Consider the following 27,876-nt stretch of genomic DNA (forward strand, 5'->3'; position numbering starts at 1 on the left):
GTAGTTTTTGGGTTTTATTGGTATATCTGCGAACGAGCTCTGCTCGTGGTAAACCAAGCAGGTTGGCATGCCACGGACGGAGTCCGTTCCCTGATATTTTAGACTTAGACATTTTTTCTTAATTGATACCAGATTTAAGAATAAATAATAAGCTGGTTTTTTATTCAAGTTACTCTGAAAAACACTAATCACTGTGTATCCACCGATCTCAAGGTTTTTTGACTGTATACCCATCACAGTGTGTCCCATATACAGTCTCACAGCAGGGATCATCCTTTCTAAGAACTGTGAATTTGGTTTTTCTTATCTCACTTAGTTTTATAGTATTTCATCAAATCGGGGGACGTTCACTGGAGTTAGTGAAGAAGGGACCCCAAACCTTCCGTTTGCTAAAGCAACTTAACTAGACTCGATGCTTTAACCACTACACCAAGAGAGACAGAAAGTTTTAGTTTTAGATTGATTAAATATTGATTAGGGGATATATGAAAATTTTTTTAACTTTAATATTTCTTTCAATTTTTGTTCAATTTTTTTTGTTCAAGTTTTTTCGCAATTTTGTTTACGTGCTTTTTACACGGTCTCACTAATTTTATACTAGTATCTGGGGACGTCCACTGGAGTCAGTGGGGATAGAACCCAAACTATCCGTCTGATAACGATTAATTACCAGCTTAACTCGACACTAGTGGTTTGCACCAAGTGAGACAAGAAATGATAGATTTAAAATAGAAAAGAAGAGAATATAGAGAGAATGTATTGTAGTGGATAAAACAAGGAAAGCAACAAGCATTAAAATTTGGCCCTATTCGACATGCGCGATTAGCGTTAGGAGAAAGGGTCAAATTTTACTGGTGGTTGGTTTCCTTGTTTTATCCACTACTGCTAGCCACGGTTTAAGGAGGCTAATTTTATCTTGATTAGACTCCGCAACTTTTAGTTTTCTAGCCTTTTTATTAAATAAATCAAATAAAAAACTGATGTTTTAAAAATCTGCAAAATATTGCAAATTTTAAAAGAAAAGCTTTCAGAATTCGCAGTTAAAAAAACAAATATTTGTCTCTCAAGTTACGTCAAGTACCCATCTGCAAGACTTGAAAAGCTTCGCTGGCCAGTAATGATCGTTAAACTCAGAGAAGGACAAAAGTATTCAAACATTTTGAAAACAATCGCAAGTTTTAACAATATCTTGCTAAAGTTCAAGATATTAAAATCTTCAAAACCACTTCATTGTCTCAAGAGACTATCCAATATCCCTATTTCAAGCTTTAAATAGTTTCACTGGCTCAAAAAGATCCATAAACATGGAATGTGAAAATAATTTTCTGAAAAACTTTTAAAAAATTAAATTTTATCAAACATTTGCTAAAGCTTGAGTCTTTAAAATATTGATAACAATCTCATTAACTGTAGAAACTATGCGAGAAGTTATCATCAAACCTTGGAGGAGTTAACTATGACCCTGGTGCCGGAAAAAATGATGAAAAACTCAAAAAAAACTTGTAAAAATTGCAATTGTTTTAAAAAATTGCTGATACTAAAATCTTGAAAAACATTCCAGTTTATCTAGAAGCTATGCAGTACTATAATCGAACCCTAGAGGAAGCTATGTGGCTCTTGAGGCTGGAGAAACCTAAAAACTGACCAAAATTTCAAAAAACTAGAAAAAAAAAGCAGAGCGCATGAAAAAACTGCTAAAATTGGTAATAACAAAAGTTGAAAACTAATCCATTGCCAAAAAAAATTTCCCAATAAATTATTATCAAACCCTAAGGATGATTTTATATTATGCTGAAAACCTGAAAAATGAAAAAAAAATGTGAAAAAAATTTTAAAAATTGCAATTTTTGTAAAAAAAAATGCTAAAACTCGTTAAGTTCAAATCTTGAAAAACATTTCACTACGTTTAGAAACTATACAGAAACCTATTATCAAACCCTAGAGGAGGTTGCTCGGCTCTTGAGGCTGGAGAAACGTAAAAACTGACAAAAATTTTCAATAAAAACTTTGAAAGCTTTTCCATGGCAAATAAAATTTTTTCATAAACTTATGATCGAACCCTTAAGGTCGTTTTTTGGCCCTTGCGTCTGGAAAGACGTCAATAATGAAAAATAAATGTCGGAAAGATTGAAAAATAATTGCTGGTTTTGTAATAAAAATGCTAAAATGCGGGATGTTAAAATGTTAAAACCATTGCACTGCAACTGCAAACTATGCAGTAACCTAATATAAAACCCTAGATAGAGGAGGTTCCTTGACACCTAGGGCTGAAAGAACTAAAAAAACGTAAAAAAGTTTCAAAGTTTTTAAATATTACTAAAACTTGAGTCAAAAGAAATATTTTGATCACAACCCCATTAACTCTAGAAACTATGCAGCAGCCTATTATTAAACCTTGGAGGAGGTCCCAGGGCCTCTGTTGCCGGAAAAAATTCAAAACATGAAGAAAAAAATTGCAAATATTTTTGAAACTTGCTTAAATTCGTGATATTAAAATCTTGAGGAACATTCCATTACATTCATAAATTATGCAGTAACATATTATCAAACCCTAGAGGAAGTTCCGTGGCCCGTGAGGCTAGAGTAACTTAAAAATTGACACAAAATTTCAAAAAACTTCAAAAAAAATTTTTAAAAACTTGCTAAAACTTGATATTAAAAATTTGAAAATTAATCTACGAACAACAAAAACTTTCAAGAACTTATTATCAAAGCCAATAGGAGGCGTTTTGACCCTTGAGGCTCCAAAAATCTGAATAATGACTATGAATGTTAGAAAATAGGAACAAACGGCAAAAAATTATCACAAATATGCTAAAATTCGTAATGCTTAAGTATTGCAAGATATTCCATTTAATCTAAAAATTATTCAGAAAACTATTTTCAAACCCTACAGGACGCTCAGTGGCTCTTCAGGATAAAAAAATCTAAAAAAACGACAAAAAATTTCAAAAAAAACTTGAAAAAAGCAAGTTTTATCAAAAAAATTGCTAAATTTTGTGATTTTAAAAAGTTGAAAAAATATTCCATTACCATTTAAAAATTTGTCAGTAATTTATTATCAAACCCTACAGGATGTTTTCTGGCCCCTGGGTCTGGAAAAACCTGAATAAGGAAAAAGAAGGTCAAAAAAATTGAAAAAAATTGCACGTTTTGTCAAAAAAAATGCCAAAATTCGTGATGGTAAAATTTTGAAACCATTGCACTACAACTGGACACTATGCAGTAACCTAATATAAAACCCTAGATAGAGGAGGTTCCTAGATAGAATAGGTTACTGCCACTAGAAACTACGCATTAACCTATTTTTAAAACCTAAAGGAGGTTCCTTGACACCAAGGGCTGATAAAAATCAAAAAATAACAAAAATTATCAAAAAGCTTGAAAAAAATTGCAAAATAGTATAAATTTGCATTTTTAGCAAACGGTTGTTAGTCAGTAACTAGCCACGGGAGGGGGTGGGTGGGAGTGTCTTCAACCTCTAAGAACCGCCCTTCACACCATAAGTATAAGTATGAGTCTCCAAAACAGTTTGAGCTGAAATAGAGCTGAAAGGCTCAAAGAGCACTTAATGCCCACTGGGCCCTACCTGTTTATCCCGTTTTTGAGGACGAAAAGTCAAAAGCGTGAGTCGAAAAATTGGTCAAGCGAAAAATTGCTTAAAAAAATACCGACAAGTCTAATATAATTGCTACAAACTTCGTTTGAGAGCAATTAATAAACTCAAAACGTCGCTATCAGTGAACCGAGATAAATGGTCGAAACTTTGTTTGTTTGTTACAAATCATTGTTGCAAATGATTACAGAACAATCAACCAAGACCACACAAAGTATCTTCGTCTAGTTTGTAGCTATAAATTTAACCAGTATGTACAGAAGCAGAAAAAAATAAAAATATCGGATTTTGCAAAAAAAAGACTTATGAAAAGACTAATGGTGGACCCATGAAAAGATCTTAGCTGGACTTTCTTTGTTATGAAAAGACTTATGCTCGAACTATGAAAAGAAATTGGCTCGACTTTAACTAGGAAGCTCGACCGTGTAATTATAGTCAATATTGCTCCCCCTACTAGACTTTTAAGGTCTTTTTATAAGTCGAGGTCTAGGCCTGGGTAGTAGATGCAATTCAGGAGAAAAAATTTGCTCCAGCAATCTCAAATTCAAATTACGACGGTTTAATCAACTCACGCTGCGTATATAAATCCTGAATTATTTAGGCCAGAGGTCTCATTTTTCATATTTCGGCCTAATTAGGATGAAAGTAGCGACTTGCAAAGATAGATAAATATCTTATTTGGTAGATTTTTTGCTAGAAAAGAACCCTAAAGTTAAGCTCGAGATGATAGAAATGAAACATAACCGACTAGCGTCGGACCAATTGCTCGTAGAGTGCTGGCTTGTAAGGTAGGGGGACTATATTACGGTAGGGCCTCCAGTTTTTTTTAGAGTTCATATGAGCCGTTATTAGGATTTAAAGGGAAACCCTTATTTCAGCGCGAACTCCATTTGATTTTCTTTTATTAAACAACCCCCTGTTGCGTTCAGCTATCTAAAATTTTGAGAATTATTTATATCACGCAATGGTCAAGAATTCAAGCCTGATAAAACTCACTCGAACTTAAATCAAAAGGGTTTTTTTTTAATGCGTGAAAACAAACAGACTCACGACTTCAATAATGACATCAAATTTTTTTTCCTAGGGCAATTAAACAACCACATTATGTCTCTATTCGCCTTTCGTGAACATTATCCGGATAACATTCCCATATCTATAGTATTTCCGTACTAGAGGAAGCGTACTCGGGAACTTCGATTTGGCTCTGTAGATACTCTATCAAGAGACAAATTAAACTTACCATACTCTGATGAAAAGCTTTATGGAGGTACCATACTGGAATTTTCAGCTCTGGAATTGAGACAAGGGGTTATGCTTGTTTTTCTCTGGTATTTACGGTTTTGAAAAGATCTGTATTCAAAACTTTTTAATTTTCGTATTAAAAACTAAATACAAATAACAATTAGGCCACAAAAGCAAAAATAACAAGAAATGATTACTGCCCATTAAACTGTACATTATCAATACTGAATGATTTAGTTGAGTTTGGCTTTCGAGTGAACAAACTGCGTTTGAAAGTTGCCTTGATGGATCCTTTCGACTTTGAAGTGAGGCTTTCGGTCGAATCCTCAAAACTTTGGGAGCTGTTGGCAGTGGTAAGGATAGTCTGATGATTTTGTAGATTGGTATCTTTGCATGGAAAAGTTCCTTTCCAATGGGAGAGATCTTGTGGTTTCAGTATTCTGAACTTTCTTGACTTGGGATAATTTTGCAATAAATTTTGTTCGTAAAATTGCAATCATAAGGAGAACTGGCTTTCTTAGTTTTAGAAATTAACGTGTTTCAATGCATTAGTTGTCATGGAAAAAAGCCTTGATGTTTAATGGGAAATCAAGTTGACCCAAATTAAGAGAAGCAATCACCTAAAAAAACCGGAAACTAAAAAAACTACTGCCGGAGAACCTGGATCCATGGTATAAGCTATGAAAGAACTGTTAGTTGAATTTTGAAAAGACGGTAAGCTGATCATATATGAGTACACGAGACTGTGAGTCGACAAACGAAAAGACCGTTGTTGACCAATATCAACCATTCATTTTTCATAAAACGTAGTCATTTTTTTGTTTTCCTTTCCAAAATGCACTTTGCAGGCACAAATTTTCACATTGTAGTTTTTCTCAAAATAAAACAACTATAGTGTGAAAAATTAACAACAAGGAGGCTCAGTTATGCTCAGTTATTATATCCACAAGTTTGGCTTAATTGTCGACCAAATGAGGAAGAGATAGAAAACTTTCAAAAACTCTCACACTGGTCAATATTAAGACTACGAGACATGACAAACAAAAATATCAAATAGCAGCAACAAGCATTTACAACCAAAACTCATTGTCATTTTTTTTGCAAAACAACCTAGATAACAAAAAAGTCAAAACAGTTTCAAATAAAACTTAAACTTAACAAACTAGCTTAATTTGCGCTAGACAAAAAACATAGGACCAGTCTTTGATGAGACAAGCAAATTCGGTAACAAGCAAACAAAAAGAACAAAAAAGGACGAAGTTAAAAAAAAACGTTTGTCTTCTAGAAAGCAATTATTTCAATGAATTCCATTATATATCAATAGATATATCTAAAAAGGTTTTCATTTTTACCTGAATATAAAGACATTGAGAACTTCCAGAGTATGTCGTACGTCTACAAATATAAACAACAAATTCAAGCAAAAAAATCCGTTATTCTTTGGAAGAAAACGGCGTCCAGGCTGTTAAAATAATAATCGAATCCTTGAAAATTAGGACATAGCGGCTTTTTTGAAAAACAATAGTGAGTTATGTGACCGTTAAATAACGAAACAGGGAAAAAGTTTTTAATAAAAAGATTAAAACTGAGAACTTAATAAAAGTATACTTTTTCTAAAACAATTCATTTCAAAAGCATCAGAAAATTAGATAGCAACTGAAATGACTGAATAGGTTTTTTTTCTCAAAACAAACAAGACAGTCCTTAATCAGAGTATGTCATACGGCTACAAAAAGAACGATAAATAGACAAATATCAAAAAAATTTATTTTGCAAAAAACTTATATTGAACGCCTAAAAACAAAAAGCATTGCACTTAAAACCTTTGATATGTTCAATTGTGCTTTTCTTCAACATCAAAAATTTGGTATGCAAGTTCTAGTGAAGGAGACTAGTTATCATGTAGACAAAAACAGCAAAGTTCAAATTAAAAGATTAGATCTTTATATAATTTCTAAAACATTTGACTTCAAAGTCGTGAAAAGACTTAGCTATCAATATAAATCATCGAATAGTTTTGCCATAGCAAAATTCTTTGAACAAAAAAAACCGGTTGAGTATATAGTAGCTCCCCCACTAATTTGCGATCTAATAAAAACACTGTTCAGGAATTTTTTCTTAACTGAGTTATGATAAATTTCAAGTCAAGGTAAGGTTAAAACAGAGATTACTTCAACTTTATTTATATTGAGTTAAGGTCATAATTTACCTTAACTATGTTTTGGTAAGATTACCTGAACTTTCCAGAACAAACTTTAAAGTTTTTTTCACTTTCCTCATACGGCTACAAAAAGAACGATAAATAGACGAATATCAAAAAAAAATTATTTTGGAAAAAACTTATATTGAACGCCTAAAAACAAAAAGCATTGCACTTAAAATCTTTGATATGTTCAATTGTGCTTTTCTTCAACGTCAAAAATTTGGTATGCAAGTTCTAGTGAAGGAGACTAGTTATCATATAGACAAAAACAGAAAAGTTCAAATTTAAAGATTAGATCTTTATATAATTTCTAAAACATTTGACTTCAAAGTCGTGAAAAGACTTAGCTATCAAATTAAATCATCGAATAGTTTTGCCACAGCAAAACTCTTTGAACAAAAAGAACCGGTTGAGTATATACTAGCTCCCCCACTTAATTGCGATCTAACAAAAACACTGTTCAGGGATTTTTTCTTAACTGAGTTATGATAAATTTGAAGTCAAGGTAAGGTTAAAACAGAGTTTACTTCAACTTTATTTATATTGAGTTAAGGTCATAATTTACCTTAACTCTGTTTTGGTAAGATTACTTGAACTTTCCAGAACAAACTTTAAAGTTTTTGTCACTTTCCTCATTCGGCTACAAAAAGAGTGACAAGCAATCGCGAAAATCAAAAACAATTAATTCTTTTGAAAAAAACCGCTATAGAGGACGTTAAAACAATAAGCGATGCATTCAAAAAAATCATATTTTCAATTGTGCCTTCCTTCATCACCGATAATTTGATATGCATCCTGTATTTATTGAGAGTAAGTAACAAGTGGGCAAAAACAGCGAAATGTGATTTTGAGAAAACATCTGTTTACTTTTTTAAAGAATGATGTCAAAGTCACGAAAAATTTTAGCAATCATCGGAAACCACTAGACAGGTTCCTTTGTTCATTGATAGCAAGAAGCTAAAACTGACAGTTATCCAAAATTTACCAACGACAAATAACGACCAAAAAATCAAATAAATTCTTCTACAACACGGTGTCAAAGCAGTTAAAACATAATCCATTCACCAAGAGCACGATATGTTCAATTTTACCTTCTTTTTGAATGAACAATATATGACACCTGAACTGTCAATAATGTGACAAGAGCGTAAAATGAACCTGAATGATGGGATAAAGTCCAAAAATGTAAAAATTGAACGAAAACACGTAGTATCCGAGTAGAAAACCATTTCTTAAAGCGTAAAACCGCACTAAGTATTAAATTTTAATCAATTAGAAACCCGATATCACCTGTTTTTGCTGACTGTAGGCTATAAAATGGCCAACAAAAGAGAAAAGGTTGCAAAACCCTATAACCCACTTTCTTTGAAAAATAGTAACTTTTAAAAGTCAAAACGACCATAAGCTTTCGACTAAAAACGATTTAGTTTCCTCTGAAAATCCATAGAAAACCAGTTAGACCTATTGTTAGTATGTTGTGATTTTGGTTGTTTCTTTAGTTATTTAATGTAAAATAGGGAGATATGCGAAAATGTCGTTAAAAAATCATCGACTGAATACTATCAGATGTACCTCAAGAAACAACGACTAGACCAAAACTGGCCTAGCTGTTGCCGTTCGTCTATTGGAAACATTTTATTGTTTAAAACTTTATGGATATAGATTGTTTGACAAAAAATCAATATATCAAACATAAAAGATGCATTTTGCATGATTAAAGAAGAATTAAATAATCGAATAACCGGCAAACGTTTAATTCAAGAACACTCTCAAAGGATCCACAATTAAAACTAGCTTGTTTTGGAGTCAGCGAAAACTGTGTCAGCAGTTTTTTGTTGTGTTAATGCGGTAAATTTGAACAAAATGGACTGTAAAAGCCTATTTCGAGCCATTTTAGATGGAAAAACGGCCTCTATTTGACAAATTTTGCATTAATTTTAGCCAACAAATTCGATCAAACAGTTGAAAGAACTCTTGGTTTTAGAGGTAAAACCAACAGCACTACGGTTACCAAATTTTCAAATTTTAACAAATCTGACAATTAATTTGCATAAAAATACAGAAAATGTTAACAAAAACAACGAAAATCAGTCAAATTTTCACAAAAGTTCAAACTTCGATAACTGTGTTGAAAAAACGAAATTCAAAAACCAATTTTCGGGTATACTTTTAGTAAGTTCAGTGGCATTATTAATTACAATTTTAACCAATTTTTAACAAACTAAAAAAATTGTAAAAAATAGGGAAAATGTGACTAAAATAACGGATCTGCCCCTACTATTCAGAAAATTTTAAAACATTATAACTCTGTTTAAAAACCAAAAATCAAAAAATCTTTATAATTTCACATTATACTCTGGACGGGTTTTCTGATGATACCAATAACAACCTTCTACATATTGATTGGCGAAAATTCTTTGAACAAAAAAACCGGTTGAGTATATAGTAGCTCCCCCACTAAAGTGCGTCGAAACAAAAACACTATTCAGGAATTTTTTCTTAACTGAGTTATGATAACCTGAAGTCAAGGTAAGGTTAAAACAGAGATTACTTCAACTTCATTTAACTTGAGTTAAGGTCATAATTTACCTTAACTCTGTTTTGGTAAGATTACCTGAACTTTCCAGAACAAACTAAAGTTTTTGTCACTTTCCTCATAGCACTGAAGCTGCGAACAGAATTCATTTGTTTACGATATTATTATTTAACTCCTTTTGCTGCTCACTTTAACTCCTTAAATCACTTCATGCCAGCTTATTGCATTTTGTATGCTAGATTTCTTTATTGCGATGGTGCTTAAATCTGCAGAATCTTTTCATCTTCTTTTAATAATTCGGCCTATTAGGATGAATTGATAAAAGTGAAAAAAAAACAGAAACCATTTTTGTTTAACTCTTTAGAAGACCATGTTTGACCAATATCGGTCATCGAAAGAGTGTCGCTAGACTTATCAGAAGGACTTCGTTGACCACAATTGGGTATGAAAAACCCTGGTCGACCGATGTTGGGTATGGAAACCGTGGTATGGATGATGGTTTTGTAATGAGCATATAAAGACCGTGGTCGAACGTTATTGGATATAAAGGACTGTTATTGAAGGCCTTGATCGACAAATATTTGGCATGAAAAGGCGGTGGTCAACCAGTATTTGCTATCAAGGCCAGGGGTAGACTTATGAAAAGCTTGTGCGACAGATTTTTTTGTGCTCTTAACTCTCTTCCCACCATTTTTTAAGTCATTTCATATGGTCAATTTTTCAACCAGGGCATATTTCCACTATTTTGCATTTTAGTTCTCGTATTAACCCTAGTCATGAGAGGATTTAAATCTTGCAAGAATCTTGCAAGATGATTCAAAACCTGCAAGATTCTTGAAAGAATCTTACAAGATATCAATCAAGGCAAAAAAAATAAAAAGGGTGCAATTGTTTTCAAACAATCTTCGAAGCAAATTAGTGTTTTTTAAACAAATTACAAAACCGAATTCAATAAAAAAAATTAGCAAGGATTCAAAATCTTGCAAGAGTCTTGCAAGTTTTTGAATTCTGGCAAATTTATTTGTGTATTTTTGGTAGCTGAAACTAACTGAAAACCAATTGAAACGACTATTGTTTGAATTTTTGATCAGCAGAACTAAATCATACTGGCATTTTTTGTAAACAACTTTTAAATCTGCAATCTTGCAAGAATCTTGCAACTTTCTTGCAAGATTTTGAGTTCTAATACAACTTTCCGAAAAAGAATTAGAGATATCTCGAGCCATCCAAATCCTTCTTTTTTAAGTTCAATTTACCTAAAAAACGACAAAAACAGACACTTTCAATCTTTCTTTTATTTTTCAATCAAACGAAATATTTATAGAGAAACTAATAGTTGGAAATTTTTCTTGATCCTATCGGTAATTGAGGGTTTTTTCTGTTGTCATAAAAATTATTCGAGTCATTGTTAGGTCTATTTATCTATTGAGATTTAATTGAACCCATTTGATGCGTTCAGTTGATAGCTATTGGTGTTAATGGCCTTGAAGTTATTTCATTCCAAAGGTCTAGGTGTGTTTTTGAAGTTTAATATTTTTCTTCTTTCATTCCATTTATAATTTAAGCTCATCTAAAAAAGTGTACCTCAACCGAACCGAATTATTTCTGATCCATTTTTGTGCATATCTTACGGAAATAAATCAGCACCCTCGAATTTATTCAAAATCCAAATTAAGTTTCAATCTATCCAAAAATTTATTCGGAAAGCAACTATTCCTGGTGCAGCTGCTTCTAATATTGCTTTGGCTGTTTTTGTATTCTGTGATCGTTTTTGGTTCTTAATGGACGTGGAAATGACGGCTCTATTGTTGGCACGTTGTCTGTGTTTGAACATCGGATGTTTGATGGCATCGGCTTAAATGACATACTATGGTTAAAAACTGCAGCATGTTTCTTACGTTTCAAAACAAACATAGCTGCAGAAGTTTTACTCTATTTTAAACAAAACATGCCGAAGATTTCTTGCTTTTCTCAAACCGAACGTGTCAAAGATTTCTTGCAGATCAAACCGCAGATACTGACAGAACTGAAGTTCAAAGAAAACTCTGCTTTGAAGCCTAACATGCCAATCTTTCTTAAATCACATCAGTAAATATAAGTAATCTATCTCGACGCGAGTCAGAGAGAGAAAAAAAGTTGACTGTTTCAAAATTATGCATTCACAATTTCAAAGACAAAGTGTCATTTCCGAAAAAGAAAAAACGGACCCAAAATGGGGAAATATTTTTGATATCAAGTTTTTAGACTACTTAAGTAGACTAAAAACTTAATATCAAAAGTAATTTCCCCATTTTGAGGTCCATTTTCTCTTTTTTTGGAAACGACACCTTGTCTTTGAAGTAGCGAATTGCACAATTTTGAAACATTCAACTCAAAATCTTTTTTTGCCAAATGTTCGGCGAAGGTTCTGGAGACACCGAAAATATCCAATCTAGACGCAAGCAATAAAAGCTTGAAGCGAATTGGTTTAATTGGAAAACCATCGTTTTCCTCATTTATTTGGTAATACCCGTTCATTCATTCAGTTAGCATTAAATTGCTCGAAAGCCTGGCAATTGCTTAAAGTATTATTTACATTAATAAGTTTATTGTTACCATTTTTGCCAACCACTAAGCATGTTTATCTAAATGTTTCAAGAAAGATTTTTGTTTGAAGCTGGCTTCTCTACCCATCCTTTGTTCGCAACTTAATTTTAACTTTACAGACCTTGCTTGATTGATGGTTAAGTTTCCGTAGTTGATAATATAATTAACTACCACATAGACAGGTCTTTCATGTGCAATAGGTTCTTCAGCACTATTTTGCACATGTTCAAACATGTTCTCAAGGTCATCGTTTTTTCCACCGTACTGGTAACTTGGCAGTGTTTCGTGCAGAGATCCTGACCATTCAGATTTTTCATTCTCGATGTAATTATTTTTGTTTTGCGTCTGTGCGAGAGTGTCTTCGGAGAATACACTAGGCGTAGGTGATCGACTTGCAATCACCGCTTGAGAGAGTTTGCGAATGATTTTCCGACCAAGAATTGCTTTAAGAGAGAAGCTTTGATCGCATAGCCGACAAACGTTGGACAAATTACCCCAATTGATTCCAAAATTTTTGTTATGTCAGTTCTGATGCAATTGCGTATTATGTTGATCAGAATTTTTATTGCGCAAGATGATGCCAGCACTTCTTAAGAGTGGCCCGCGAACCCAGACAGTTATGGGTCTGACGGACTTGCTTCGCGGACAGGGGGGGGGGGGTTAAGTTCAACCCAACTCTCATAGTCTAAACAATTTTTGGGTCGCGCCGTTCCGTTTGGTCCATACATAAATTCATCCGGTGGGGTGGTCATTTTACTGCGTATTTACTGTAAAGATATTCCAATTTTTGTTAATTCCAATTTATTAACTCATCATTTTTCATCAGACACTGATAAGACCGATAGACCCTATAAGCTCCTATAAGACCTAATAAAATTTTTATAGAGAAGCTGCAAAACTGGCGTTTTCAATAATTTAGAATCCATTTTTTCAATAATCTAGTTTCAAGAAACGGACAAAAAGCATGCCTAATGCAAATATCTGAAGAAAAATTACCAGTAAAACTACCAAATAAAAATTTAATCTCAGCAGCGTTACTTTGAGCTTTGAAGATTTTTTTCACTTCAGAATGGGTTTCAGTGAATTGCAGATTTGTTGGTTAAAAATGGAATGATTTCACGGGATCTTCAAGTTAGTGTTGTTTGCACCACAAAGTGACCATTTCCATTCTCTGTGGTCACTTATCAGTTATCAAGAAACAGGAATGCTCGGATCTATTGTTTCGGCCCCAGTGTCTTTTATCCCCACCCCCCCCCCCCCCACTTAAAAGTTGTTTTTATAGAAAATTTGCAATGTACAAAACAGCACATGCAACTAGGAGGCGAACAAGTAATGTACCCACTAAGCTGGGGGTGGGTTGGTGAAAATTTATGCCCACTAGCTGAAAATTGCGTGGTTTTCATTGTAAAAATAGATCTTTTTTTACAAGGAAAACCGACGAAAACTGTTCTATTAAAATGTGTAAAAATTAATTGCAGCTGAGTAATAAAAAATGCATTTAGTAAATTTTTGCTTTAGGTCTCAAGAACTTCAGCGAGATTCTCAAATTCAAATTTTACTAAGAAAACCTAAGTACATTCTAGGCTATCATTACAAAGGCTGTTAGAACTTTGCTTGGTATTTTTTTGTCAAAAATTAATTTCAACAGTCTCGTTTGTTTTTGACAGTTTGTAAATTGTTGTGTAAAAATTTTGCAAATAATATGCACTCACTAAGCTGGGGGGGGGACGGAAAAGATCTGTTTCAAAAGATCCGTTTGATCCGTTTAAAGATCATGCAAAATGATTCTTATAAAAAATTGGTGTCCATATTTGTTTACTTTATGCAAAGCTTCCCTTTCTCATACTGGTCAACGTTACCCTGGCCATCAATTAAAAAACTTTTCGGCTCCGTGCTCAGTCGGTCATCTGCCACACTTTCACCTTGATCATCATGTTCACGCTTAGTTGTATCATCGGAAGAAGAGCAGCTCGGTTTAGACGAATAAGCAACGGAATGATCACCACATTCATTGGACGCCATTTGACGCGCTTAGTTAGAATCGTTTTCGTGCAAATGTTTTAACCAAACTGCGTTCAAAAATGAAATCTTCTTTTCTTTATGTATATTTTAGAACAATTTTTAGCAGCCCGCGGAATTTAGAGTACCCAGGGTTAAAAATAATGTGACGCTAAAAGCTGAAGGCAGGCCGAACTAATCAATTAATCTTGATTTATTTGGTTCAAAAAATACACATGAAGCAGCACTTGCTATATAAAACATTTTGTGTTAAGTTTTGGCCCTAACTTAGCGCCCTAATTAGATTGGATTTCATTATTTTCTGGATCAGAAATTGTCGGAGAAAAGCAAATTACGTCAGAAGTTGTGATATAGATTAGGACTACATAAGTACGTAGATTGAAAGTTATGATTACACGACTCTGCTTGAAGTCACTTTGAATGTCTGGCATTTATCGAGAACCGCAAATCGGTTAGAGATATTAAGTCAGCATTTCGAAGTGACTTCTGCAGAGTCACGTAACCATGCTTAAAACACGAAACGCGTACGTTTAAAAATGATAAAAGTCCACGGAAGTCAACTTCTGGCTAAGTAGGAACTTCTGACATTTTAACTTCTGGCACATACAGACTTTGGTTATTTTAAAACGTGTACGTGAGTATTTTAAGTGCAGCAGTTTTTTCAATAGACGTCACTTGTATAACACCCGAAGAGCACGTAAAAGGGAATGAAGTTTTCCTCCAATTTTCAAACAGTTTCTCGTAACAAGTTTGAACATAAATCTTAGCCCCTCTAGAAACACGTCCCCACTATATTTATGTCAATTTGTACAGATTATCTTGCCGAGCTGAGTTGCAACGATGACAAGATGAGTTACCAAGCCCGATAATCTATGAAGCATCAAAAAGGTTCTCTAATTGTTGCAGACAATAAATCTGACTTTTTAAAAAGAATGAATTATCTCACCATCAACTTTAGCAGTGGCTTCACGAAGAAAAAAACAACAATACTAGAACAAAAAAGCTTAATCAAACCAATTTTCTTTTAAACAAAACTCAGCAAAGCGTTCAAAACTCAGCATTGAGTGCAAAAATTGTTTTATCAGTAGATTTGGAAAAGCAGAATAGGAACCTTTCTTAGGAACAAACAAGCTGGTGAAACGAATGTGAACATTTCAAGCGGAGTTTCACTAGAATCTAAGGATGTCTGGCTTTTCGAAACAACCAGGGAAAAAAGACTTTGCCCGGGCCTAGGAGCGGGGATTAGGGTGTAATGCGTATTTCATTCCTACTTATCAAAAACTCATCTAAAAACATACACTATTTTTACACTTTTCTCTCCACTTGTTTTACAATCATTGTAAAGAGTGTAATTTAGGTTGGACTGATAAAAATTTACACTCTTGAACGGTTATCATTATAACCAAATTAAAACCTCTAATGTTAGTAGTAGTTGGCGCAAAGGTTAATGCACAAAGTTAAAGAGACAAGTTTGAGAGAGGGGAGATGGAGGGATTAAGCCTCACTCCCTCCTTCCACTATCATGTTTTAACATTACACTCTTCCAACCTTCATTAAGCGGAGGAGTAGGAGTGTACTTTCTTTACACACTTTCCCCGTTACTTTCGCGGAAAATCCTCTGCCCGGATGAGTATGATAAACTGGATCTAGTCTGCTTCCCGCAGTGCAGTCTTATATCCAAATCAACTTTTTTTTCTTTGCCAGCACTTATCAGTAATTTCTAGTAATTTCGAAGACGTCACTGACGTCATATTAGCCCTAAAGCGGTGTACTATGTTACCGGGATTCTGGTAAATTTTTAAAAAGCAGCACTAATTCATAGATTGGTAATCAATCGCAATTATGACAACTTCTGAGGGGTGTTTCTCAATCCCAAGTTATTTTACTCACTTTAGTGATAGTTTTTGAAATTTTTTGTGTGGTCTAGTTAGGTAGGGTTGCTAAGTTAGAACTGCTATTGGTAGTTTAAATGGTCGCAAAGGTTATGAAACGCGTACTTCTGAAACTAACTAGGCTCTAATTTCGAGTGGAGCTCAAACTAGTTAATCAGTTGCTCGTGCTTGCGCCTTTTGCGTCCTCAAAGAACAATTGTGTAGACTTTTTATATAACTTCTGCTCTCGTCTGCCAATTTTTATCCCAACCATTGGGAAAAAAATTGTTTAATTTAGAAAAAATTAAATTGGAATTTCTTCAGTTTGAACTACAATCAGTATTGTAAGGCTTAGAAGACTATAACGCACGCATGAACACACACACACACACACACACACACACACACACACACAGACACACAGACGCACGCACACACAAACAGACACATATACACACGCACACACACACGCACGCACGCACACACACAAACAAACACACACACACATACACAACATACACACACACGCACACACAGACACAAACACACACACGCATGCACACACAAACAAACACACACACACACATACACACACATACACACACACGCACAAACAGACACAAACACACACGCATGCACACACACAAACAAACACACACACATACACACACAAACACACACACGCACACACAGACACAAACACACACACTCACGCACACACACACACAAACAAACACACACAGACACACACAAACCCAGAGAGAGAGAGAGAGAGAGAGAGAGAGAGAAATAGAAGAGAAAGAGGGAGAGGGAGAGATGAATTGAGCGAATGAGTCAGCATGGATTGAGTGAGGATGGATGAATGGATGGGAAGGAGGGTGGGAGGGAGAGGGAGTGGATAAGAGAGGCTAATTTCTACAGTTTGAATTACAATCATTTTTGTAAGGCTCAGAAGACTATAACGCGCGCGCACGCACGCACGCGCGCACGCACACACACACACACACACACACACATACACATAAACTCACGCATGCACACACACACGCGCGCACGCACATACACACACAAACAAACACACATATACACACACATACACACCCACACGCACACACACAAACACACAAACGCACGCATAGAAACACACACAAACAAACACACACACACACACACACGCACACACACACACACACAAACCCACGCATGCACACACACGCACACACACACACCCACGCACACGCACGCACACACACACACAAACAGACACATACAAACGCACACACATACACAAACATACACACACGCACACACACTCAAACTCACACACGCAGGCACACACACACACAAACAAACACACACACACACACAAACACGCACACACACACACACACACACACGCACGCACACACACAAAAAAAACAAACAAACAAACACACACACACACGCAGACACACACACACACACACAGAGAGAGAGAGAGAGAGAGAGAGAGAGAGAGAGAAATAGAAGAAAAAGAGGGAGAGATGATGTGACCAAATGAGTGAGGATGGATGGATGAATGGGAAGGGAGTGGATAAGAGAGGCAAAGTAAAAACTAAAAACGACTCTATCGAGCGCATTTTTGACAACTTGAGAATTGCATTTTATAGGACTCTTTTTTTGATAAGTTCGCACACTTTTTTAGTTGATTTCACTTTGGTCTTGAGAAAGTGTTTCTAGTCCTTGTGCATCAAATTGTTTTGTTGTTTCTAAATTTGCTTTAACCCCGAATGTCATAAATTTTTTTTAGCAGGGGATATGTTCAAAAAAAGTTTCTGATTTTGGAACCCAGAGTTGTGCGTTTAATGTAACATTTTATATGAATTTGGGTAAAAATTGGTTTATTTGTGAAGTTTTTCAAAGTTGTTCAAACATATTTGTTTTCTTAAAGAACGCGTGCTTTGTGGGAACGTTTTTCGAATTACAAATTCTGTACTATAACCCGCGGGGACTTTGAGTGAAAATGTTGTAATTCGCGTGTTCGTTTTGTTTTTAGAGTTTTAATTTAGTGTCAGGGCATTATTTTTGAAGATATTTTCATTCCGGTTTGAGGTATCAGCAATTAAATTGATAAACTTGGAAAAAAACATGATAGCCGGGTAAAAACTACGCAAGAATGTGTGGAGAGTTTAGTTGTAGGTGCCGAAATAACACATTTCAACACTTGGCAACACATTTATTGCAAAATTTCAGCGCAATGTCAGTTCATGAAATTAGCCTTTTCAAAACAGCAAAACTATTTAAAAGGAGCAGCAAAAATAAAAAATAACAGGAAAATTGACATAACAACAATCTTGACATAATTTTATTAAAAGAAATCAAAACAGTTTTTGGTAACAACGATAGTTTTGAAATTACAATTCTGAAAATTTTTATTGATCTTAAAACTACTAATTGATATTAATAGATTAAAACTAATAGATAATAATATTTGTAGACAATGTTGTATTTTGATACAAGTGAATTAAACAAATTATTTAGTAACAATGAATGCATTTATAGTACTCGCAACAGCGGAAATAATTAAAAACATTTCAAAAAAAATATCAGTTAAAACGATCGTTTTAATATTTCTCTCACTTTCAATTCTATTATAGTTGACTATTTTTGACGTTTTTCGGCTATTTTTGACCTTTTTAGGACAACTTTTTGACGTTTTTTCGGCTATTTTTGACGTTTTTCGGAACAATTTTTGACGTTTTTTAGGCGTGAAATTGAGTAAGGAAGGAACTGAAAGTACGTACGACAGCGCTGGCATAAGGCTGGAAATTTGTGTAAGGATAGAATTAAAATTTTTGGAAATTTGTGCTGAACAGTGTTTAACTTGTGTAAAAATTCCTTTTTTTGCAAGTTTTCCAACTTTTTGCTGCACATAGGTTTTAGTATGAACGTTTGCCGCTTTTCACTCGTTTAAAACAAAACAGAAAGCTCATGCTCTCTAACGACGTGGGAAGATAAACGTAAAATCAATCCACAAGCGCCATAAATAATTTCTAGTTTTATAAAAGTTATCACTTACGGTTGGATGCTCTCATGGATTCTATGGAAGCGTAGACTGATGAACAGGAGTCCCCTCCAGTCTGATGGTCTTCCGGTAGAATTTCTGCTTCCGTTTCTCCAATACGATTACACTTTGAGATGTATTTAACCATTGTCCAGTCCACACACGCACCACTGTCGGTCAACTTTTCCTTCTGCTTAGCTGACGAAGAAAGCGTACTTCCAATCATCGCAGTTTTTTTGCTCAGTTCGCTTCGATTGTCAACGACTGCCGAAGTTTTACAGTTTGCATTGCCTTGTTTGACGTTCGGTTTCTTGGCGGATGGTGACTTTTTGCTCTTTTTAACATTATCTTCGTTGGTAGCAGCAGTCATTGCGTTAGCTGAAAAGAAACTTGGTTGTATAAAACCTTCTGCTATTGGCTGCAAAAATCAGGTGCACCCAAATAAGCTTGCAGGAATAATCAACTCCCAGTTGGTCTAGGGGTTAGGATTTGTGGCTTTCACCCACAAGGCCCGGGTTCGACTCCCGGACTGGTAACCTTTTTGCAGCCGAGTCAGTGCAAAGCTTAAAATTTGCCTTGTTCCCTCTCTAGTCGAGTTTTGTATATTTCACCTTGTTTCACTTTTCAAAAGCACAATTGACGAAAAGCGAAATTGATCGAAACAAAATGAAACACAACCAATTAACTTTTGCACGAATTGCTCGAACCTGTTGCAGTTTGTTTCGGTCGGAGGCTATTAATAGAGGCTATTATATACCACTATAACCACAAATAAAATTCAAAGTGACAAATTACACCGATTTTGGCGCACTCTTCAATTCATTGTTACCCGGGTCGAAAAAAATTGTGTGTTGAAATGCGCCGATTTTTCAAAAAATTCCAACGCAAAAATTAAAAATGCGCTGAAAAATGCTGCAATTCGCTGAAATTTTGCAAATAAAATGCACAGAAAACTACTGAAAATGAACAGAAAACTACTGAAAATGAACAGAAAACTACTGAAAATGAACAGAAAACTACAGAAAATGAACAGAAAACTACTGAAAACTACCCATTTTCTACCAAATTAATTTGATCTTATTTTCAAAGACAGTTTAGGAAAAAATGCACTGAATTTATGTAAGAAATGGGCTGAAATTCCAGCGCATTTCATACATATTTTCATCGAATTACACTGCTTTTCAGCGGATTTTTTGAGAAACAGGTAATCGTTAAAATAGGAGCAATTTATATGGTTCGAATTGAGGAATCGGTGTCAAAAAGCATTTAAATGCACTAAATTTTTCAACTGCGCTGAAATTTGAACACATTTATTACAAAGCTTCAGCGAATTTCAGCGTATTTTTATGTAAGATTTTTGCACTGAAAAAATCATTGCATTCAGGCTCATTTCAGCGCATTTCAGCGAAATCAACCCATTTCTTACATAAATTTAGCACAGTCAGCGCATTTCTTAAAAATTAATGCGTTGAAACGGCGCTGACATCTCGACCCTGGTAGTAGTGATACTCTGAACAATGCATGGGTAAATTCACCTGAACAGTGTGCAGGTAAGGCCATGTGCAGGTAAAATTTATATGCACAATATTCTTAAAAAATGCTTACTTGTAAACTGTTCATGCAGCTTCATGCAGTTAAAATACTCGCACACCTTTTTCTTAAAGTATAAATTTTACGCAAAAAAACTCTGGAAAAATTGCATTTTGGAAAAAAAATTGTAAATCACCTTTTAAATCAGAGAAAACTTTGCCATGAAGCTTTATATGATTTTTGTTGTTGTCGTCAAAAACACAGGTCAAAAGGATTCGATTGATTGAATTTTAAATTACAATTGGAACTGAAAAATAAAAAATTTTTCTAGTATTTATAGTATTATCTATGGAAAAAATGTGCTGAAAAAAAATAAATTAGCTGAATATGTTTTTGCTTGGTTGACATGTAAATAGATCTTAAATTCGCATTCCGAACGTGATTTTCTATTTTCTTCAAGATTTTGTGAGATTCACATTTGGCCTTGATACAACCGATTCTATTAGTTGGAGGTCGATGGATTTTTGAAACAGGATTCTATGAGTGGAAGACATTACTTCTGACATCTGATTGATAGGTTAATAAGACGATGATACCGCTTAATTACATTTAAAATTGAGTTTAGTTTCGTGACTTTTTTAATTGACGCAACAATAGAGTTCGTCAGGTGAGTTGTTCTTTCGTCCTTTCAAATCTTAATAGAGAAAACGTTTAAGTTTCCTGATATTTCTTCAAAATCATCATATCCTCTATCCTTTTTAATCAAGTTTTTGGATATACGTTCTCCAATGGTGTCAAGTTGTCTTCTATTTCTTGTTGATGTTCGTGAAGGCTCTGATTATAACTGTTGTCATTGCTCTGCAGTTGATGTGGCTACAGAAGTTTCGACTTGATGTGAAGGTTCCACATATGCGCTCTGAAATTGTGGTTTTGATTGAAATATGGTCTCCTCCCCTGGTTGCTCAGTTTTCACATTGCCGAAACCTAGTCTCACAGCTTGATTGTCGCTCACCAGCTCAACAGAATAGTCCGAGTTGAATTTGCGGGCTCTATGAAAGATGTGCTCAAGCCCTTCATGATGCTGAAAGTCGTAGGACCTGTCTTTGAACAGAATTGGTTCGCACAAGTCGACATCTGCTATTGCTGGTAGTCTCACTCTGTGTCCCAGTAGTTCAAACGGGGTTTTGTCCCCTCGTCTTTTAGTGTCTCGATGCGTCGTCAGTGCCTCTTGAAGGAATGCCACGATTGACACGTTGATAATAGGACTCTAAGCTTAAGATGCCCGCTTCAAGGTCTGAACTGCTCTCTCAGCTAGTCCATTAGTTCTTGGTTGATACACGGGTGATTTCACTTTCTTAATTTTCAGTGTTTCACAACACTCTTTAAGATCACTACTTACAAATTCAGGACATTATCAGGAACTAAACTCTCTGGTGTTCCAAATCTTTCAAATCTCGACTAATATATATTTTAACTGTTTCTGATGTTCTATTTTGCGCGGGAAAATCTTATATCTAGCCTGAAATGGGTTATAAAGTTACTAAGATATAGCCTTGTTCGGTAATATAAACCCAGTCCACATGGAGCCGTTCCCAAACGTCTTCTTGTGGCCACGTACAGACTGTTTTCTCATTAACGGCCTGTTCATTTGACATTTCTTACATTTCATAACAAAAAACTGATTGTCCTAGGGATGCTAGGCCACCATGCTTTCATTCTCACTGTCACTTTGTTTGCATTTGTCCCAGGATGGGTCAAGTGGATCCCAGGATGGGCCAAAACGAAATGTCTGAGTTGGGTGGACCGAAGCGAACGACTTCTCCTTAGATGATTCCATTGTGTATTGTCAATGCGTCTTTCTCTCGTTCAAATTCTTTTTCTGCTTTGGAGCATTGTTTCCTATTGCCACTTCGTTTCATTGCGTTTTGGAAAAATCCGTTTGTTCCAGGTTCGTTTGTGTTATCTTTTTGGTTCATCAAGACAGTCTGAACGAAGTAAATTTTGTTCAGTTCAGATCATTGTATGATTCATCTTCGTCGAAATTCATTCTGCTCAAAACATCTGAATGGGTAATCTGCTTTCTTGTTGTGTACATTATTTTTGGGTTTAGTCGAAGCCCATCAAAGCTATTACCCATCTGGTGATTCCAGATGATGCCGTTTTTGGGATTTCCTCGTCTGGTAAAAGGAGGTTTTTAAGTGGTTTGTGGTCTGTCTGTGGCGTTAATCGTATTCCAAGAAAAAAAAATTTCAATCTTGCGACCACAAAAACAATTGCCAGTGCTTCATGCTGTATGTTTGAGTCGTTTTTGCCAAAAAACGAGGCCCCATTTCATGAAGTTGTCATTAATGTAAACTTTCAAGTCCACACAAAGTCTCAATTCTCTACTTTTCTCTCTCTGCCATACCACTGGAGATACATTAATTATCTTTCCTGGTTGTAAGGGTTTATAGAAGCTTTGTCCGACCATCTTTCGGTATTTTCAGGGCTTTGCAGAACATGGGCTGTGATCCTGGTATCAAATTTACATGATTTTTGTCACCCCTCACAGCCGGCAAGCGTTCGGTTGTGATGCTGTTTACACCGTGCGTGTCTAGAAAGTCTCTTCTAATAATTTCAATTTTTATGTCAGACTGCACAACCACTAGTTGTTTCTGTGTGTGCCTGCTTTCGTTCCACTCAACGTCAGAAGAAAGTGATCCTAGTCACGTTATTTGTAGACAAAAATGAGCTTGAAAATGTCTGATTCTATCATCTAAATGAGGTTTACCAGGCTGTCTGTATTGCTGATTACTTCCTTGTGCTATCTGCAACTGTTTCTACATTTGATTGGGGTTGCTTTCACACATTTTTGAGACCTTTTCCACAATTTCACATATGTTGCATTTATTACTTAGCGTTGGACAGAGCCTACTTGAATACGGCTTACCTCCACACGTAGTGCACATGTTGTCCCCTATTAGCCGTAAATTTTTCATTTGGTTTTCGAAGTGATTTTTGAAGTTGCCCCCAACTTCTTTTTTCACAAAAAGGACCTATTACGTGATGAGGATATTGCAAAAGCTGTTGCATGACTTCTAATTTGTGAACTCTGGGTCAATTTGGGAACCAACATTGCTGGTTCTGCTTTAATACAGTCTTATCATCAAAACTTTGCTTCAGGGTCTTTCAGTACTCGATATACTTTCTTTCGCAAACTCTTTTCCGGGTTTGGCTGCTGTTTTGAGTGTTTCGAAATCACAATAGCGTGTTTCTTCTCTTAGACGTGCAAGGAAATCGTCGTGTGACTCCCTTACACTTTGTATTACGGACGGAAATTTAGTCTTGTCTGCCGTTACTGCTCTCCAGAGTAGAATTCTAATTGTTAATCACGAATCTGATGTCCTTATACGGAGTGTCTATCAAAATTCTTAGGACTCACTAGGCTCCTAAGTTCGAGGATTTTATCTTGCCCCCACAAACTAGGAAATATATTGGGTACTTGTAGGTGCACTATAGTACCATTGGTATTGTTTTTCCTCCATTTCTTCTGCGCGACATTTCGCCCAAATTCATAATCCACCCCGTAGCTGATTCTGCATTCTGTAAATCCAGAATTTACTTGTCTGCTGGTGGTCTGGTCAGCATTTTTGTGGTCGATAACACGGCTGAAAATAATACAATAAGTTGAATTTGAAGTTAAAGTTGGAACTGAATTACAAAATTTAGTTCGTAGTTGTAGTGCTTATCTTTTTGAAAAAATACAATGAAATGTTAGATTAAATATTTTAACTGATTGACATGAGAAGAGATCTTAGTTCTGAATCCCGGACGTGGTTTTCTCGTCAAATCAATATTTCATGAGAATCATATACGGCCTTGACTTGATACAATCTAGCTCATTAGTTTGAGGTCGGTGGATAATAGAATCAGGCTTCTATGGGTAGGAGAATTTACTTCTGACATCTGATTTTTATGTTAATAAGATAACGATAGCGCCAAAACAAAATTAGAATCGATTGTTTGTTTTGTGGCCATTTTTTATAGACAAAACGATAGAGTTCGTCAGTTTTCTTTGAAGCTTGAGAAGAGAAAACTTCCGAGTTTCTTGAATATTCTTTGAAACAATCACAATTTTTCCCAAGCTAAAAAGAAATGGTCCGTATTTAGTTCTCAATTTTTTCAAACATCAATCAAATTTCTTCCCTGACAATTTTGATTTTACTTTGTGTTGTTCATGCATTTTTTAAATAAATAAAAAATACTAGTATATGATAAAACAAAACTTTTTTTATTTTATAAACTAAATAGAAAAATCTTTTTGCTCTCAGTCTGTAGAAACACATAAACCGGACTAACCATAAGTGCCAAGCTCCACAAGTGCAAAAATTGGTCTCTTGAAAAGTCTGAGAGTCAAAGTTTACATGCCTTTTCTCCTCAAAATTGACCAGGTGAATTACCTGCGAAATTTTTCATTCCTTAATTGTAAAACTTTACGCAAGAAACAAAAAGTTTTGACTGTTGTGAAACCTTTTATATTTCATGTTTTTAAGTGCCCGAAAACTACATATTGTACAAAATACCCCAACGTTACACATTTCTAGACGCTGATATTGGGTTCGAGCAGACCTATAACCAGTTTTTAGAGGGCTAATTTTTTTGACAACAGAGCGTCGGATTTCCTGCTTGTCAAATAGTCTAATTTGGTTCCCAGGTTTGGCCTCGAACTCATTCCATGCTCGGCTAAAAAGTGACATAAAAAGAGTATGGTCTCAGAAAAACCTACGCAAAAACCCCACCGAGGAATGAATTTTCGGATCTATTGCGATAATAAATTTTGTCATATTCTGTCTTGAACCACAGCTCAGTTGGTATGAAATTTTTAAGCTTGAAACTGATGCTTTCAAATTTTTTCAAAAAATATTCTTCAATGTCAAAGTGCTATAAAAACTTTTAATTTCTGAATCGGTTTCATACACAGCTCTAGAGGTCCAAAAACAGAATAATTCATATATAATTTGTTATTATTTCAGGTAATTCTGGAATTTCAACGACTGAAAACACTATAACAATTCCTGGATAATGAGATGATGACTGGTAGGGCTAACAGACCTAATTCCACTCAGCCAATTATATCGACAATATGGCCAACTCTTTTTTAAAAGTGTTATGACAAACTTCCAGCCGCTTTTGAAGCTGGATTTCCTTGTCCTAGCACTGTTTTGACTTTGCTTCGGGTATTCCTAAATGCTCGGGTATCTGCGGAGACAGGAAACAATGGCTGTCACCAGTCACAAAAGTGTTTTCTCGACTTCAGGAACGATCAATTTACAGTACGATCGTGAAAGAACAATTGAATTAAGATATTCGATCTCTCTTATTTCAAATCAAAACGGAGTCTGTCACTAGACTCTTTGGGTCGTTTTATAAGGTGAGCTCTAGCCTGGGGTCCTAACAATTTTCCGTGTCTCCCTCCGGTTTTCTAAAGGACAACTTTTGTTTGTCTATTCTATTTTTCCGACACGACAAATCAATTTGTATGACAGTGGCATCGGTATGTTATCAGGCGGAGTTTTAATAGAAAAAGTAAAGAACTTTCATGGCAGGTGACAGCGACATAGTTAAGTTTGCATCTCAAAAATGGAAAACGAAACGTCTACAATAGTGATGATCGATAACTCAAAAAACTTTAAACAGCTGGGAAGAAATCATGCAAAACAATCATTGTCATCAAAGATAAGAAAGACACCCACGAAATGCAAAAACAAACACGCTACAACATAATTGAGAACACAAATGACTAGGCAAATTTTACAGAGTGACTCTCGGGGGGGGGGGTGAATGTTTAAGGTGAAAATATGAAATCAATTTGGCGCGGTTTCATATCGTTTCTAGCAGTAAAAAGAAATACGACTTCAGCTGCATCAAATTGCGAATGAGACCCAAGTTGAGGTCCCAGACGGAAAGTCGGTATGTCCAGACCGTCCCAGACAGAAAGTGCGTATGTCAAGACTTTCGTGCGTTCACCAGACTTTTGTGCGTTCACCAGACTTTCGTGCGTTCACCAGACTTTTGTGCGTTTACCAGAATTTCGTGCGTTCATGATCAGACTTTCGTGCGTTCATCAGACCCTTCGTGCGTTCATGACCGGACTTTCGTGCGTTCACCAGATTTTAATGCGTTCACCAGATTTTTGTGCGTTCATGTCCAAACTTTCGTGCGTTCACCAGACTTTCGTGCATTCACCAGACTTTCGTGCGTTCACCAGACTCTTCGTGCGTTCTTGACCAGACTTTCGTGCGTTCACCAGACTCTTCGTGCGTTCTTGACCAGACTTTCGTGCGTTCACCTGACTTTTGTGCGTTCACCAGATTTTCGTGCGTTCACCAGACTTTTGTGCGTTCACCAAATTTTCATGCGTTCAAGATCAGATTTTCGTGCGTTCATCAGACCCTTCGTGCGTTCATGTACAGACTTTCGTGCGTTCATCAGACCCTTCGTGCGTTCATGACCAGACTTTCGTGCGTTCACCAGATTTTAATGCGTTCACCAGATTTTTGTGCGTTCATGTCCAAACTTTCGTGCGTTCACCAGACTTTTGTGCGTTCAGCAGATTTTCGAGCGTTTACCAGACTTTTGTGCGTTCACCAGATTTTCATGCGTTCATGTCCAGACTTTCGTGCGTTCACCAGACTTTAGACTTTCGTGCGTTCACCAAATTTTCGTGCGTTCATGTCCAGACTTTCTTGCGTTCACCAGACCTCTCGTGCGTTCATGTCCAGACTTTCGTGCGTTCATCAGACTTTTCATGCGTTCATGTCCAGACTTTCGTGCGTTCATCAGACCTTTCGTGCGTTCATGTCCAGACTTTAGTCTCTACTTCGCAACAACGGCGATAAATATCATCAACGAATTTGTTTAAATAATGTAGTGAAAACTATGAAAGCTAAGAACAACGAAACACACTTTATTTTGGCGGCCATCTTCCAAAAAACCATCGCATCATAAAAGTAGGTTACGTTAACTCAGAGAAGAACCAATTTTGCTATTTTACCAATGGGATATTTTCAGCAATCGCCTATATTGCAATTCTCAAAAAAGGTTTTGTGGTCTTAAAAAGAAGAATTGAAGTTTTTATAGGTTTGAAAGATACAATGCTAGAAGATACACGTACTGCATTGCAGTTGAGAAGGTCGAATCTTGTAATAGTAAATTGAAAAGTGCTGAAAATTTTTTTGCTGCATGTATCTG

General features: G+C 35.6%; 1 protein-coding gene and 1 non-coding gene across 2 annotated transcripts in view; one reads left to right on the forward strand and one right to left on the reverse strand.

Moving 5' to 3' along the window:
- Positions 1-4,967: 4,967 nt before the first annotated feature.
- LOC142345279 (uncharacterized) overlaps positions 4,968-27,876 on the reverse strand; it is a 32,731-nt gene continuing 9,822 nt past the window's right edge. Inside the window, exons 6-8 of the mRNA XM_075397260.1 lie at positions 19,132-19,494; positions 11,314-11,451; positions 4,968-5,245 (exon numbers count right to left, since the gene is read on the reverse strand). Coding sequence (XP_075253375.1) covers positions 5,052-5,245; positions 11,314-11,451; positions 19,132-19,494 — 695 coding nt within the window. The 3' untranslated portion in view covers positions 4,968-5,051. The remainder of the gene's footprint in view (positions 5,246-11,313; positions 11,452-19,131; positions 19,495-27,876) is intronic.
- Positions 19,581-19,652, forward strand: Trnae-uuc (transfer RNA glutamic acid (anticodon UUC)). Its single transcript has one exon. It is a non-coding gene; the product is annotated as a tRNA-Glu (tRNA).

Source organism: Convolutriloba macropyga, chromosome 9 (assembly GCF_964194025.1).
Source record: "Convolutriloba macropyga chromosome 9, txConMacr16.3, whole genome shotgun sequence".
Classification (NCBI taxonomy): Eukaryota; Metazoa; Xenacoelomorpha; order Acoela; family Convolutidae; genus Convolutriloba; species Convolutriloba macropyga.